This window comes from Rosa rugosa, chromosome 5, assembly GCF_958449725.1.
Source record: "Rosa rugosa chromosome 5, drRosRugo1.1, whole genome shotgun sequence".
Lineage (NCBI taxonomy): Eukaryota > Viridiplantae > Streptophyta > Magnoliopsida > Rosales > Rosaceae > Rosa > Rosa rugosa.
The window spans coordinates 46,108,169-46,124,517 of NC_084824.1; the positions used below are offsets into that span (position 1 = coordinate 46,108,169).

Consider the following 16,349-nt stretch of genomic DNA (forward strand, 5'->3'; position numbering starts at 1 on the left):
AGACGACGACTGAGTTTGAAGCTTTTACCAAAGTGTCAAATCTCGCTGCGTTTCCCCCCCTTTTATGTCAATATCAGCACGTTCTCAGCCGTCCGCTCAAAAAACGACATCTTACAGCAGCCGTACACGTGTCGCAGACCCCCACTTACTCTCAGGATTAACCGAGGCGTCGCCTCGGTTACGAAATCCATAATTACTATCATTTATGGCGAGAAGACGGCTAGCCTTAGGAGACAAACCCCCGCACGCTAACCCTCTACGGGTTGAACACGTGTCAACCACCACCAGACGAAGCGTCTGATGGAAGTAACCACTGCGGATGACTTCCCCAACCGCCCGAAGTCTCCACTGAGCGAAACCCCGCCAGCGAAACTTCTCCCTTGTCATGAAGTTCCGCTGAGCGAAACCCCGCCAGCGGAACTTCTCCCTTGTCATCTTCCAAGAGACGAAGTCTCCGCTGAGCGAAACCCCGCCAGCGGAACTTCTCCCTTGTCATCTTCCAAGAGACGAAGACTCCGCTGAGCGAAACCCCGCCAGCGGAACTTCTCCCTTGTCATCTTCCAAGAGACGAAGTCTCCGCTGAGCGAAACCCCGCCAGCGGAACTTCTCCCTTGTCATCTTCCAAGAGACGAAGTCTCCGCTGAGCGAAACCCCGCCAGCGGAACTTCTCTCTTGTCATCTTCCAAGAGACGAAGTCTCCGCTGAGCGAAACACCGCCAGCGAAACTTCTGCCTTGCCACCCTGCAAGCGGGGCGTCTTCCGCCACACATATCTGGCGGACCCCCCCTTTCATCTTGCAAATTGTGTGCTTTATTCAGCGCAATATCGCTCAATAAAGTACCGCCAGGCACGTCTACTGGACGCTGCTTCCTGCTGCAGTCAGTGGGGGGATATCCGCCAGCGGCGGATCCCGATGCCACGCCTCACTCTGACAACGACCGCCACGCGGCGTTACGGTCAGACCGTCCCTACGGGACACGGGGATTTGTCAACAGTCTACGACGGCCCTGATCAGGCACGTTGACCCCCGTCACTCGGGTGCTAAGATTGGGTTCGCTACCCAACACCCTCTGCTCCGAGCAGCTCCCCCTCAACAAACAATTTGCCGACCATCCGGAGGTCTATCTTAGCCGGGGAGTGGGGGACTCCCTGGGGGGCCTAGCAGGGGCCCACCCGAAAGGGTATAAAGCGTTTGCTCACAAAATCCATGGTTGACAACGCACTGACGCTAATTATGCTCTTGCAAGTCTAGCGGAACAAAACGCTTCAAACCGCCGAGCAACTCCCCAACCAAGATTGCCCTCCTTGACTGGGGACTTGGGGGACTTGTACATACATGTACATTTGCAAGCATAATTAGCTATAATGGGCCACGCTCATTGTACCGCCAAAGGTACTAATTCCAACCAGAGGAATGACATGCAGACACACCGCCAGGCGGGCTACAACCCCAGCGGCAGAGCACCTCCAGATCACCTTCGACGCGCCGCCACGGGCCGCGCCAAGATAGCATCAGAAGCTTCTGAAACTGGGAACTAAAGCACTTCAGTCTCACATCGAAAACAAGGAGGAGGTCAGCCTCCTCCTCACCTATAAAAGGTTCTCCCCTCTCTCCTCATTAATTACGCATTCAATACTTACCTACTGTTACTCTGTCAACATAAATACATTGACTAACTTAGGCATCGGAGAGTTGAAGACCGCCCAACGCGATCTCCCTCTGACGCCCTTTGTATTTTACTTGACAGGTAGCGGAGGCTTTGAGAACATCACAAGTATCGATCCGCCCATCGGATCAGCGTTAACAAAGGTTCAGCTACCGCCGGACTTTTAGACATTAACAGAAAAAGACAAAAAAAAAAAAAAAGGGAAAAAAATGCCAAAAAAGGAGAAGGAAATGGGAAAACAGCAACATAAGGGGTTGTGGGGACTCGAACCAAGGTGGGATTCAGAAAACACAACTCCACAAGTTGCCAACTGAACCAACGTTAGACCCCTTTAAAAATGGCACACTTACTATATAAAATATTCCAAGAATTTTACGTAGTTCAGCCACTGGTCGTATGTCTAAACCACGGAAAGTGCTGTTATATGTAATAAAGCACAGTATATATGCGTGTAGAATAATATGAATCTCTTATTCATTTCAGCATCGATCCTTAAGTGTTGCCAGACTATCTTGGATCAGATACCAAGTCAAATGTGATACCTCAAATTTAAGGGTTGGAAGCCAAATACAATACAATCTCTGCGAGTTTCATTTGCACTAGTTTCTTTTGTCGACCCACGGAAGATTGCAAATTTTACTGAAGATGAAACTTAAACTCATGAGTCATGACTCAATAAATGACCAACTAAAACCATTAGCTAATAGCTACCACACGTACTACGTATATATATGGATTACGTGTCCTTCCATATACATGCAAATTTGTCCCTTCCTTTGTAGAACTGCAATTTCCCTGTTTGGTGTTTCTTTGTTCCCCGTGGGACTCGTTCCAATAGCTGGAGACCATACACTCTTGGGGACCATACCTAAATTTTAACGATGACAAGCGGCTAGACAAGTTTATACATAAAAATACTTCTACTTTTGGGTAGAATACATAAATAGTTCTTCTTTTGGCAAAATACAAAAATAGATCCAACTTGTACGTACTCATCTCCTACGCGTCCACTTCTCCTCTTGCCAGCTGGACTTGCTCTGTTTACCCACTCAACACTTTCCACCTCCATTATATAACCAATACTCCACTCCACCATTCTCTTCACACCTCTCGATCCCATCTCTCTCTCTCTCTCTCTCCCTCGATCCCTCCCTCCCTCTTTCTTTCAAGCTAGGTTTGTAGTTATGCATGCCTCTTTGCATTTCATCACTACTCCTCCACAGTCCTCTTCCACTCTTAAAACTCCAAGTAAAACGCACACGCCCACAACTCAAAACGCAGCAGTATGCAAAATCCTCATCAACCCAATGAGAAAAAAGCTACCTCGAGAATCCCAGAAACCATTGAAACCATCTTTGCCCCTACCAAAAACTAAACCCTTGGTCGAGCCCGTGCCTGAAATAGTCGACCCAACCAAACCCTGTTACCCTTCTCACTTAAACCCACTTCAAAAACTAGCAGCCTCAGTATTAGACAAACTAGAAGCTGTGGTTATAGAGCCTCTAGAAAAGAAGCAAAAATTGCCCAAGACTATCGACCCGGCGGTTCAGATATCCGGCAACTTCGCGCCGGTTCGGGAGTGTCCGGTTCAGCACGGGCTTGACGTACTAGGTCAAATCCCGGATTGTTTACGTGGCGTTTATGTCCGTAACGGCGCTAATCCTATGTTTACGCCCTCGGGTGGTCATCACTTGTTTGATGGGGACGGTATGATCCACGCGCTCACTTTGGGCGTGGGTAACAAAGCTAGCTACTCTTGTAGGTACACCCGCACGAGCCGGCTCAAGCAAGAAGCCAAGCTAGGGCGGCCGATGTTTCCGAAGCCGATAGGTGAGCTTCATGGGCACTCGGGCTTGGCTCGGCTCGGCTTGTTTTTGGCTCGAGCCGCAGTCGGCTTGGTTGACGGCTCACTAGGCATCGGCGTGGCTAATGCCGGCTTGGTCTACTTCAACGGACGCTTATTAGCCATGTCCGAGGATGACCTCCCTTACAATGTTAAGGTCAAAGGTGACGGTGATCTCGAAACGATCGGACGGTTCAATTTCAACGGTGGTCTCGACCGGCCTATGATTGCGCATCCAAAGGTGGACCCGGTGACGGGTGAGCTCCACGCGCTGAGCTACGACGTGGTCAACAAACCTCACCTTAAATACTACAAGTTTGACACGTGCGGGAGAAAGTCACGTGAGGTGGGAATCACACTAGAGCAGCCTACTATGGTGCATGACTTTGCCATAACGGAGAACTATGCTGTGATCCCGGACCAGCAAGTTGTATTCAAGCTATCCGAAATGATGAAAGGCGGGTCGCCCGTAATCTATGACCCGAAAAAGATGTCTCGCTTTGGAATTTTGCCCAAGAATGATGAAGAGGGGTTGGGGATTCAATGGATCAACGTACCCGATTGCTTTTGTTTCCATTTGTGCAATGCATGGGAGGAAACTTCGGACTCGGGTGACCCGATCATTGTTGTCATTGGTTCCTGCATGAATCCGCCTGACTCGGTTTTTAACGAGCACAATACTGACCCACTGCGGATTGAATTATCCGAAATCCGGATGAACATGAGGTCCGGAGAATCGAGTCGTCGGGTCATTGTCTCGGGTTTAAATTTAGAAGTGGGGGTGGTGAACAAGCAGCTCCTAGGGCAAAAGACTGGATATTTGTACATGGCTATAGCGGAGCCATGGCCCAAGTGTTCGGGCATCGCTAAGGTGGATGTGGAAACCGGTTCGGTGACCAAGTATATGTACGGGACTGGCCGGTTCGGAGGTGAGCCGTTTTACGTACCCAAATTGAGAAGTGGCAGCGTGGGAAACAATGGAGTTGTACAAGGGGGGGATGATGATGAGGGATATCTAATGGGTTTTGTGAGGGATGAGAGGGAGGAGAAATCAGAAATGTTGATCTTGGATGCTTCAAGCATGAAGCAAGTGGGTTCAGTGAGATTGCCTGCTAGAGTTCCTTATGGATTCCACGGTACATTTATTAGTGAACAAGATTTGAAGGAGCAGGCTTTGAGTTAAAGTAGTAGTGAATATGTGGTTTGATAGTTTTATGTATAGTTTTCATATACATTAATCTAATATCAATGTGTAATTAAAAGATTCGTAGCAGTTGATATAATATAGCAAATTTCTATTGGTCGCTAGTCTCTGTTTCTATGTTTTAAATTTTTTATAGAAAGCTATAGCAATCTTAATGAAGGAGAAGACAGACCAAAAAAATAATAATAATAATGAAGGAGAAGGAAACTATCCTATGTTACTGTTAAGAAAAAAATGAAAAAACACATTCTACAGAATCTCCTTGGTTGTTTAGTTTGCCGTGAACGTATCATCTGAGGCTTATGCCTTTAGTTTTCCGAATTATAGTCTCCAATTTGTTCTTGTTCCGCCGTTGCCACCATGCCTCTTCTCCTTGGGGACACGTGGCCGGCTACTTTTGTGTACATGTGGTCCGGTTGCAGGTGGTTCCCTTTAATTCACAGTCACCTTTCGCTCCTCATTGATCTTCTTGAGTTCTCCCTCTTTCTATATGTATGCACTCTAGCAACCAAGAAAACCAAGAAAACAATGAGAAAGACCGACATGAAAGATGGTTTCTCATGTATTTTATCTTTCTTCAATTTATTGTTTTGTTTTCTTTATGCCATAAACATTTCGAAGATATTAATTAGCTACTGAACAGTGGTATCTGTAAGACTCATACCCTTTTCGGAAGGAAAGAGAACCGCTTCTTAAATAACACCGTTACTTTTCTTATTTTATTTATAAAGTGAGAATAGTTAAGTAAGAAGTAGCGAGGTAATATCAAAGTATACACTCTTTTCTCCTCCTTAAAAAAACTTATAAAAAAATGTATAACCGACCTTACGAGTCCACTACAAGCAAACTCTCATGCCCTGGATCTCGGATCCTTGTCGACTGCCATGGTTTTTTCTTGGTCTTGTTGGTGGAGAGAATGATGCTGGTGTGAGGGATCTCATCCCATTGGTTGTTGTTTCTCTCTTGATCTGTATTTTGGAATTTGTTTGGCATCGGTTTATCACAACGGAATTTTTAGGTGTTTTGTTTCAGGCGGCTCCTTGGCGCGGCGCAATCTGGACAACAACAACTAGGGTTTCGGTAGTGGGCTGGGTCTTTTATCAGGCCTATGTTTTAGTTTTTATTATTTTAATGATTAATTTTCTGATACTGGATTTCTTGAAGCTCAGGAGAAAATTAATTTTTGTTTTAAGTATTTGTCTGTATGGGCATGTCCATCAGACTGGTTCGGTGTATTCCTTTCACAGCCCATTGGGCTAGCTTGAGGCAGCTTAATTGATCCTTACTTCTCCAAAAAAAAAACTCTCACGGCGCGAATCATTCTTACTTTTTTTTTTTTTTTTTTTTTTTTTTAAAAGGGTTTGGAACCCAGCCGAGCTGGGAGGCTCAGCCCCACGCCCGATTCAAATTAATAGAGGAAGAAAGCAACGGGGGGGACATAACAACCTGTACCCCGAGCTCTTTACACAGGAAATCAAGCATCTGAAAAGGAAAGTACAAGTTAGAACTCCTGAAAGGAGCCCATGAGAGCACTGGCTAAAGAACCAATTAAGATCACAGGAAAAGAGAAACTGAGATCCAACTGTCATGAATTAGAGAAACCAAACTAACGCACTGAACCAGTTAGCGAAACCCGTAGTCTGTCTGGGCTGAATAGTCATGACCAAAAGCGCTAATCAGGAAAGGCGGAATTGAATCCCACCAAGTTGGATTGTCATTCGTGGCTCCAAAATTAGCCAGCTTGTCGGCCACACGGTTCCCTTCTCTATAGATATGGGAGATGTGCACTTGCAATTGGCGAATCGAAGCAACACAGTTTTTCCATCTAGTACGAAGACGCCAAGGCACCCTGGATGGATTGTTAAAATAGTGCATAACCAACATTGAATCGGTCTCTAACCATAGAGGAAACTAGTTACGATCACTTGCCACTTTAACAACCGCCATTACTGCTAATAACTCAGTGTCAATGGCCCATGGCACAATTGCTTTACAAGAGAAGGCGCCTAAGAAAGCTGCATCACTGTTTCTAAAAATGCCTCCAAAGCCGGCATGATTGGGATCACGAAAAGAGCCATCTGAATTTGCTTTGAACCAATTCTCTGGCGGGGGAGTCCATGTGACTGGAATATAACGAGGTGCCATGGGGCGGAGGGGGGAGATGCCCAATAGGCCGAAAATGGGGGTTACAGAGGATGCCAGGGAGAATGAGGCAAATATTAACCCTGCAGATTCCCTTAGTGATAGGGTGAAAAACTGCTTAAATCTTGATAGACAAAAAGCTCCCCCATCAAACTTTCTTTTGTTCCTTTCTTGCCAGATGCACCAAAGGAGGTTGCAGACCGCTATGTACCACAATAACTTGGAGGAATAATCGAGTAGGGATAGCAAATTATCAAGGAAAAAATCGTGGAGCGACGCACCTGGGGGGAACCGCAATCTGAAGAGATGGTGGAGCCAGTGCCATAATGAACTGGCGATCTCACAAGTCTGAAAAAGATGCATGTGTGATTCAGAATTTGTCCCACAAAGGAGGCATCTAGAACACAGACTTGTACCCCGTTTCTGAAGAAAATCATCTGTTTGAATTTTTCCATGCAAGACTTTCCAAGTGGTGACACTCTTTCTAGGTTATATTGCAGCATGCCAAATGTGCTTGCACCATGAAGGGCCAGGCATAGAAGGATCCAAGGCGTTGTAAGCATCACTGGATGTCAATGACCCTGACGCCGTTTCAGACCAAATAACCTGATCAGGGGAGGGCTCCTCTGGGAGCTCAATTGAGCGGATGGACTGGGCAAGAGCAGGCAACGTGCGACAGAAGCTTGATGGTAAGTTCCACCGGCCATTCGCAATGAAGCAAGACACTTTGTCATTCAATAACTTTTGAACCTCTTGAACATAGTTGAGGGAAGTAGCAAGGGTTTCCCCTAACCAATTGTCACGCCAGAATCTAATGGATTTTCCATTACCAACAAGCCACTGAGCCCCTTCCAGCAACCTTGGCCAGAGCTTCTTGAGACCTAGCCAAACCGAAGATTTTTTATAATAGGAGTATGGATGCAGACCAATTTTTACAAACCGCTCGTGCAAAAAGTTGGCAGAGGTGGACGCTCGAGAGGCAACGTCCCAACATCTTTTGAGAAGCAAGGCCCTGTTCAAAGTGAAAATATTTTTTAGTCCTAATCCCCCTTGCTCTTTTGGGGTACAGACTGTGTTCCAGGCGATAAGGGCGGAGCCATCCTTGAGGGGGTCCCCGTTCCAAAAGAAGTTCCTTATCCATCTTTGAACTTTCTTTAGCAGGATCTTGGGCCATTCATAAACTTGAAAACTGTATATCAAAATGCCATGAATCACTGAGGAAATGAGCTGTACTCTACCTGCTTGTGATAATTGCCTACCTTTCCAAGAGCTTAGCTTACAGCGCACTTTGTCCGCAATTGAAACAAGGTGCTCAGGTTTCGGATGGCCAGTGAAAATTGGGACTCCAAGATATGTGAAGGGAAGTTTGTCCACATGAATCCCCAAAATCCAGCTAGTGCTATGTTGCCTTAACAAAGCATGCTTCCCAAGGAACAGATGAGACTTCGTTTTATTTATAACCTGGCCAGAATTCAAAGCATACTCATCCATAAAAGAAAGCAGGTTCCGCAGATGAGAAGGTTTACCTTGCACGAACACCATAATATCATCTGCAAAGAGCACATGGGAAGGCGGGGAGATGCCTAACGGCGCTGCAATACTTTTAATCTTATTTGTGGAGGTAAGAGAGGAAAGTCCTCGGCTTAGCACCTCCTCAGCAAGGCAGAAGAGCAAAGGCGATAAAGGATCACCTTGTCTGACTCCTCTGGAGCATGTGAAGTAGCCATGAGCCTGCCCATTGACGTTAACAGATAGATAAGCTGATTTCAGGATGGCATGGATATAACTCACGAAGTTCGCATTGAATCCGAAAGCAGTTAAGACACGTAGCAGGAAGTTCCAATCCAGGGTGTCAAAAGCTTTGCGGACATCAAACTTAATAGCCATATTTCCATATTTGCATTTATGATCCAGCAAGTTAATACATTCAGAGGTAAGGACAATGGGGTCAATGATGGAACGCCCCTTGATAAATGCGCTCTGGTTGGGGGAGATGATCCGCGAAGCTATGGGACCAAGTCTATCTGCAACAATCCTTGTGATGATTTTAAAAACAAAATTAGCAAGAGCAATAGGGCGGAAGTCAGAGATGCTCTCTGAGTCGTCTACCTTTGGGATGAGGATAAGGGTATTCGAATTAAAATGAGGGAGAATGAAGCCATTGTGGAAGAAACTTTGAGTTGCCCTAACAACATCATTTGCAACTACTGGCCAACAAAAAGTGAAGAAATCCCCACCGAAGCCATCTGGGCCGGGAGCGCTCTTCCCATCCATGCACTTGACAGCTGCAAAGACTTCCTCAGGAGATGGCATAGCAAGAAGGGAAGCGTTTTCCTCTTCAGTGACTAAGGAAGGGATGGTTCTCTCAACCAAGCCCGTATTCATAATGCGTGGATCACAGGTGAAAGCCTCTTGGAAATGTTGTTCGATATGGGCAGCAATGGCAGGTTGATCTGTGAGCGTTACATCTTCGACTAAGAGGGAGGATATAGAATTATGAAGGCGGCGAAGCTTTATCATATTATGAAGAAAAGAAGTGTTCCTGTCACCATCCTTTAACCAACGGATTCTAGATTTGTCCCGAAACAACGTTGCTTGGAGAGACAAGTCCAAAAGGTACTTGGTATGGGCTGCCGTTTCTACCGCAGTCCTCTCTGCATTTTGACCATGTATTGAAATTTCGGACTGAATTGCATCCAGAGCGGCTCGGGAGTTATTCACCTGAACATGCACGTCCCCCACATTATCCTTGCTCCATGATTTTAACATGGATTTCAGAGAGCGCAACTTGGAAGCCAGAATAAACTGTGGACAGCCAAAGAATTGTAGAGAGTCCCAGAAAGTCCGAATAAGCTCTAAAAAATTTGGCTTTTGCAGCCACATAGTCTGGAACTTGAAGGAAGGACGCAGAACAGAACCCAACTTTGAACAAGATACCAAGATGGGACAGTGATCAGAAGTGGCTTTTGTGAGAGTACAACAGTCCATCAGGTTCCATGCATTCATCCACTGGAGGTTGCCAATTGCACGATCTAACCTTACTTCCGTAAATTTATTAGACCAGGTGTAGCTCAGGCCCTGTGTAGGAATATCAATAAGGCCACATGAAGTGCACGTCTGACTAAACTCAAGGCAGGAAACTGCGTTTGGAGGACGACCCCCACGTTTTTCATGGGCACCCAAAACACAGTTAAAATCACCAAGGACAACCCATGGGCACTGGCCATGCAAAGCGTGAATGTAGTTTAGCTCCTGCCATAACTGACGTCGTCCCCCAACTGAGGTTTTAGCATGAACTGACGTAATGATACAGGGAACTCCTTCATAGGAACAGGAGACAGTAGTCTGTTGCTCTGAGCTCAAAATAACCTGTGTGCTCAAAGCTTCCTGACACAAGAACCACATATTGGGGGCTTGGCATCCCCGGTTATTAGTAGTTACAAGTTTAAGGCCCAAGGACCTCCAAAAAGAGAAAGGAATAGATGCAAAGTTAACAAAGGGCTCTGAAATACAAACAATGAGGGCTTTCTGTGAACGTACCATATTAGCAAGGGCACGCTGAGAGTCATCGTTGCCGATGCCGCGTGCATTCCAATAGAGTATTCTCATTAGAAACGCTTGAGACTAGCTCCCTTGCGAAGTAGAGCTCGTCCCGCAGGTTTGTGGGAGATTAATTTCATTTTTGCTTTCTCATTTTGCTTCAGCAATTTCTTCGACTTCTTATGTAGGACGGGTGTGAATTCACCTTCCTCCAAAAGGTCAGTTGTAGCTCCCATCTGACAGTCTCTTTGGTTACAGTCGGCCATAATAATTGGTGGAGCAACTGAAGAAACCACGGGAGTCGACGTAGAGCTAGCAGGTTGGAGATCAGATTCCGTTTCCATCCGAGTAAATCCAGGTGGGACGCTATCACTTGAATCAGTTTGTTGCACTGGCACAGCAGCCATCGCCAGCTCATCCATAATTGGAGTAGCTGTGAAAGCTGGAACTGCAATGATAGTTGGAGCTGCTGTGGAAATCTCAACATTATTCAAAACAGATGAACCCATCCTATCTTCAACGTCGTGCCTTAATATTATTGCTGTGGTTGTCGTCGGTGGCGTAACATCATCAGGTTGTCTGGCTCTGACTGGTCTCCTTATTGCACCCCCATGCTTTGAGTTGTGCTGTGACTTGCGTGATCGATTGTTCCTCCTTCTCTTCAGCTCAGAACGCTCTGTTGACCTTCCCCGCTCATTTGGGATAGCAGCCACAGTGTCGTCCGGAGCCTTAGAACGGCAAGTACCAGCGACATGGCCAACTATCCCACACCTGGTGCAGATATCCGGTTCAGACTCATACTCAACTCCAATCACCACAACCTCACCATTGGCCCTAGTGATTCTGAGCTTGTCGTGAAGAGGTTGTGAGAAGTCAACATCCACTAAAATTCTGGCAAACAAGCCCACGGTGCGGTTCTTGGTGCGGGGGTCAAGTTTAAGGGGTGTACCAATACCAGATGCAATTTCAAAAAGAGTTTGTTGATCCCAGTAGGCAAACCCTAAATCCCAAAATCGCACCCATACCTGTGCGAAGGTATTTCTGTATGTAGATGGCGAGAACTCAGGTGACCATTTAATCAAACGGAGCATGCCGGAATTAAGACGTACTGTCCCCGACGACCAGACTAGCTGTATATCAACTAAGTTTTCGAACTGGAGCATGAAAAAACCCCTACCAAGAGGTGCCACAGTCCAGTGATCTAATCCCGACCATAGTTGCTTCAATTGTTGTACAAGGTCTGGGGTCTTGACAGGAGAATTAACGCGACCAATCAAGTTGGTTTTGCATCTCTCGAGACCGCGAAGAAATGGTTCTTCAGAGATGCGAATAGAGTTCAAACCATCTTCAAAGAAAGGCGAAGGCAAGTCAGCGATGGCAAAGGAGATTGGAGACACCTCAGTCAGAGCTGCTGCGTAGGAGGACTTTTGTTTTTTAGGGATGTCTGCCGCCATGAAGGATGGCCGACAAGAACAGTGTATGGGCAGTCAGAAGAATATTTTGGAAGTTCCCATTGCACGCCGAAAAATTTTGTCTCCCACCTTTCTGAAAACTCTCCTGCCACAAAGCACTTGAAAAGAGTGGTTTTATTTAATAAAGTAAAAATAAAATAGTATTTAATTGCACGCAGAGGATTCCTGTCTGCAACCACCACCGGTGCCTGAACCGGAGAAAGGGGAAGGACCTGCCGAGGACCACCCTACTGACTACCAATTTGCGGTGGAGAACAGGGCTGAGGAATACACTCTACTATGCTGAAGCAGAAAGAGGTTGATGCAGCTAAAAGGATATGCTGAAGCAGAAGAGTGTTGGGTCGGTTCTGTTTGGCGGCAAGAGGATCTGCGAGCAGAGCAGCTTCGAGAAGCTAGACTGGTTCGCCGGAGAACTTGTGCTGGAACATCAGAGGTGGAGTTGCAGAATATCTCCCCCTGTTGCCTTCAAGCAGGTTCTTTTCATTCTCATCTGTACAAATTACCCAGCAAATCCCTCGTTCCAAAACTAACAAGAAACAGGAATTGTACAGCTTCACTTCAACTGAAGCTTTCGAAGGGTTAGCGATCTTGGGCTCCCAGACCCGATCGAAGGTGGGGTGGCCGGCTTTCTTGGAGGCCTCAAATATCAACGGCTTTCTTGGGGATCCGCTTCTAAAGGTTCTCAACGATGGAGGTTTAGGGTTTAGGGTTTAGGATCCGCCACAGTCCAAGTGAGGAAAGGCAATCCGCGAGCCATTCCAAGTGCAATCTTCTGACGAATTGGCCAGCTGAGCTGTTTCTTCTTCATCCTTGAATCGAAAAGATGTTCGTAGAGACTTCCATTGTTCACCAAGTCACACACCATTGAAAAAGTCTAAACACCATTCTTACTTAACTCATTTATATTTCCTATGCATAACGGATTTGCAAGCCCACTACAAGTGGATTCTCACGGCACCAAAATCATTCTCACTTGATTCACTTATATTTCTCATGTTTTGAGTCTTTTATCTTCTAAACTTCCATTTCTACCTCCTTAATGTAAATTTGAGATAACAGTGGGCAAGAAGAAAGAAACAACTCCAACGCATCAAACTGATGGACCGAGATCGATGACAAGGTACATGCATGGCGAAACTTGACCTAAAAGAAACAACAAATTAATGGCAAGTTTAACTAAGCAGATCACAACTAATTAGCTAATGCCTTCTGACGAAATGTTATTGACTTGGAGCACATTTGACCACTTAGGGATTGATCCAGTGACATCTATTGATGTTGAGAAGCTTATTGATCCACCATCTTTTAATGTGTTCAATATATATATATATATAGATCCTATCCAGAGCGAGATTAGGGTTTATGGTCAATTTTCGGTTGCATATCCACATCTCGACCGTTTAGTTTTTAGGTACTAATTAATGTATAAATCATCTCTGTAAAATTTCAATCAAATTGATGGTCGTTAAGGCATAGATAACTGCTTTAAAGCTAGTACGGTTCAGGTTGGACAGATTTAGTTCATCCATTGGTTTGAACGAGTTAGATACCTTATAGATCATCAATTTGATTGAAATTTTGCAGAGATGATCTATACATTAGTACCTAAAAACTGAACGGTCGAGATGTGGATATGCAACCGAAAAGTGACCATAAATCCTAACCTCGCTCTGGATAGGATCTATATATATATATATAGCCATCACCATTATCTCTAGCTACTGCTAGCAAACAAACATATATGGAAAATGAAGTTATTTAGTACGTATTATAAGATTCTCTTTCTGTTAATTAGCGAGGAAAATATATACCATACCCAAACAGTATATATGCAACTCTGTATCAGTATTTTCATGGATCATTACATACATTAGCAATTTTTCCGTGCATAAAAAATTAAGACTCTGCCTAATATGAGATTCTGAATTTTGATTTGTGCTCGAGTCATGCAATAATATATATCCATCACCATTATCTCTAGCTACATTTACTACGTATTATAAATTTATAAGATTCTCTTTCTGTTGATTAGCGAGGAAAATACCATACCCAAACAGCATATATGCAACTCTATATCATGGATCATTACATACGTTAGCATTCTTTCCGTGCATAAAAAATTAAGACTGCCTAATATGAGATTCTGAAGTGTGATTTGTGCTTGAGTCATGCAATTATATTACAAAAATGAGCAAAAAACACTACTAGCAAAAGTAGCAATACACACAGATTTTAAACCTACTGACTTTCACACTGATAAAAAATCTGTGGGATTTGATCTTTAGCTACAGACATCAGTGTGAGATGATCAACTGGACCCTACAACGCACATGTTGCCAATATTACCCACTGAAATCTATGTGACATAAAATTTCTCACAGATATCCGTGTGTCCCAAATATTAAACAGATACTGACATCTGTGGGAAAAGTTCTACACACGGATATATATGTGTAATAACAAAAATATAATTTATTAATTACTTTTATATAGATAGACATCTGTAGCAAAGGTTTTACACACAGATATCTGTGTCTAATAACAAAAAAATGATTTATTAAACTATTGTATATTCATAGATATCTGTAACAAAGGTTATACACACAAATATCTGTGTCTAATAACAAAAATATGATTTATTAAATAAATTTATACGTATAGATATCTGTAACAAATATTTTACTCACTGTCATCTGTGTCTAATAACGAAATAACATTTATTAAACAACTTTATACTTACAGATATCTGTAACAAATGTTTTACTCACTGTTATCTGTGTCTAATAACAAAATAACATTTATTAAACAATTTTATACTCATAGACAATTATAATTTTTTAATTCTTTCCCTAAAATTAAAAAAAAGTTAATAGGTTTTGAATTTCAAAACAGAATAACAATTACTCATAATAATAAGAGTAAGTAAAAATTACTCACAGACATCAGTGTGAGTAAACAATTCTCACCGAAGTCAGTGTGAATTTAAACGAATTTGAATTAACAAGTACACAAATATCGATGAAAACTCTAACTGCCACTGTTTTCTGTATGTAATAAATCTGCATTTCTCTCTCTCTCTCTCTCTCGTCCCATTTCCCAGTATATGTTATGTTATGAGTTCTATCTTCAAACAGTCTACACATATCCAAGTGGAGTGCATGTATCTCTCCTTTCCCATAGCCTATCTTCCCCTTCCCAGTCTCAGTCTCATCTTCTTCCCAGCCTCACGCGCATAGAGAAAAATATGATGATGCAGCTCTCTTCCACCCCTGCCCGGATAGATCAGGAAGAAGCAGAGCCCAAACATTGAAGGCAGATCGTGTTGCTGGATCAGAAAGGATATTGCGTTGGTGCTCCGATCGAGGTGGTTAATGATATCGTCGGAGGGTGCAGATGTTTCGGGTTGATTCTCCTATCTGATTTCTGATACCATCGATCAATATTTTGTTTCAGATCCCACCTGTGTTAGGCTGGACTTGGTCCGATCTGTTGGACGACTGGGATGGATCGTTTCGGGTTGGCGGCGTTTTGAAGTCGAATAGCGGCTGCATCTCTCTTTTGTTTCTGTTTATGTTTTTTGTGCTTTGTTTTTCGTTTCCTTGTTGTTGTCAACAAGTCCTTAGTACTCCGATAAGGTTATATTCTTTAGGGTGGAGGATTTGGTCTGAGGTAAGTCTTGCTGCGATTTGTTGGCAATGATTTAAGCCCAGATCTGCTTTTACTGAGGAGAGGAATTAGTTTTCATGGAGTTCTTGTATCATTTTTTTAATAAAAATTGAGAATTAATGCTATATAAAGATTTATAATTAGAAGTGAATACTATTTTATTATTTTTGAAGGAATACTATTATTTCCAAAATTTAATAAATCCATCAGATTGTATTGATTCACACGGATTGCACTCCCTTCATTTCACACTGATTTGATGGATATATAGAAAATGAAATCTGAGTGGGTCCCATAGAAAACTCTCGCACAGACTTTTTTATCTGTGTGCAAAGGCCAATGGCCACCCCCCTCAAATGGGACAGAAATCTAATATGTGAGTGTAGCGTGGCCAATGAGCATCACACACAGATTTCAGTGGGTTATTAGACTAATACATACGGATTAAAATCAGTATGTAATAGCCTTTTTGCTAGTAGTGAAATAAAGGGAACTAGAGAAAAATACTAATGGAATAAGATTATAAACATACCTCGAAACTAAAGATTTACCAATTTTGATTTTACATTTTTATAAAATGAAAGATTTCACGTATTTAATTTGCAGCCTTATAACAAAATATGATACGTGAATTAAATATGTGAAATCTTTCATTTTATAAAAATGTTATACTAATGGGTGTATATGCTGTAATGAAAGAATGCTAACGTATGTAATGGGCTGAAGTCAACCCAATGCTATCTAAGTTGTAATTGGATTTTTTGATAAAGAGAGAATCTCAAATAATAACATATGATTTCTAAGTAAACCACTGG

General features: G+C 43.5%; 2 protein-coding genes across 3 annotated transcripts; one reads left to right on the top strand and one right to left on the bottom strand.

The window, feature by feature from the left end:
• The first annotated feature begins 2,789 nt into the window (after positions 1-2,789).
• On the top strand, positions 2,790-4,836 carry LOC133708113 (9-cis-epoxycarotenoid dioxygenase NCED6, chloroplastic). 2 transcript variants are annotated; one of them, XM_062133572.1, is made up of 2 exons: positions 2,856-2,915; positions 2,987-4,836. In XM_062133572.1, exons 1-2 carry the CDS (start codon positions 2,856-2,858, stop codon positions 4,691-4,693), a joined length of 1,767 nt encoding a protein of 588 aa, XP_061989556.1. In that variant the 3' UTR covers positions 4,694-4,836. The 2 variants fall into 2 exon arrangements, with proteins under 2 accessions (XP_061989557.1, XP_061989556.1); XM_062133573.1 differs by having other exon boundaries at positions 2,790-4,836.
• Positions 4,837-10,464: 5,628 nt separating this feature from the next.
• Positions 10,465-11,850, bottom strand: LOC133711752 (uncharacterized). The gene has a single exon (XM_062137847.1). The coding sequence runs from the start codon at positions 11,848-11,850 to the stop codon at positions 10,465-10,467; it is 1,386 nt and encodes a 461-aa protein (XP_061993831.1).
• Positions 11,851-16,349: the final 4,499 nt, after the last annotated feature.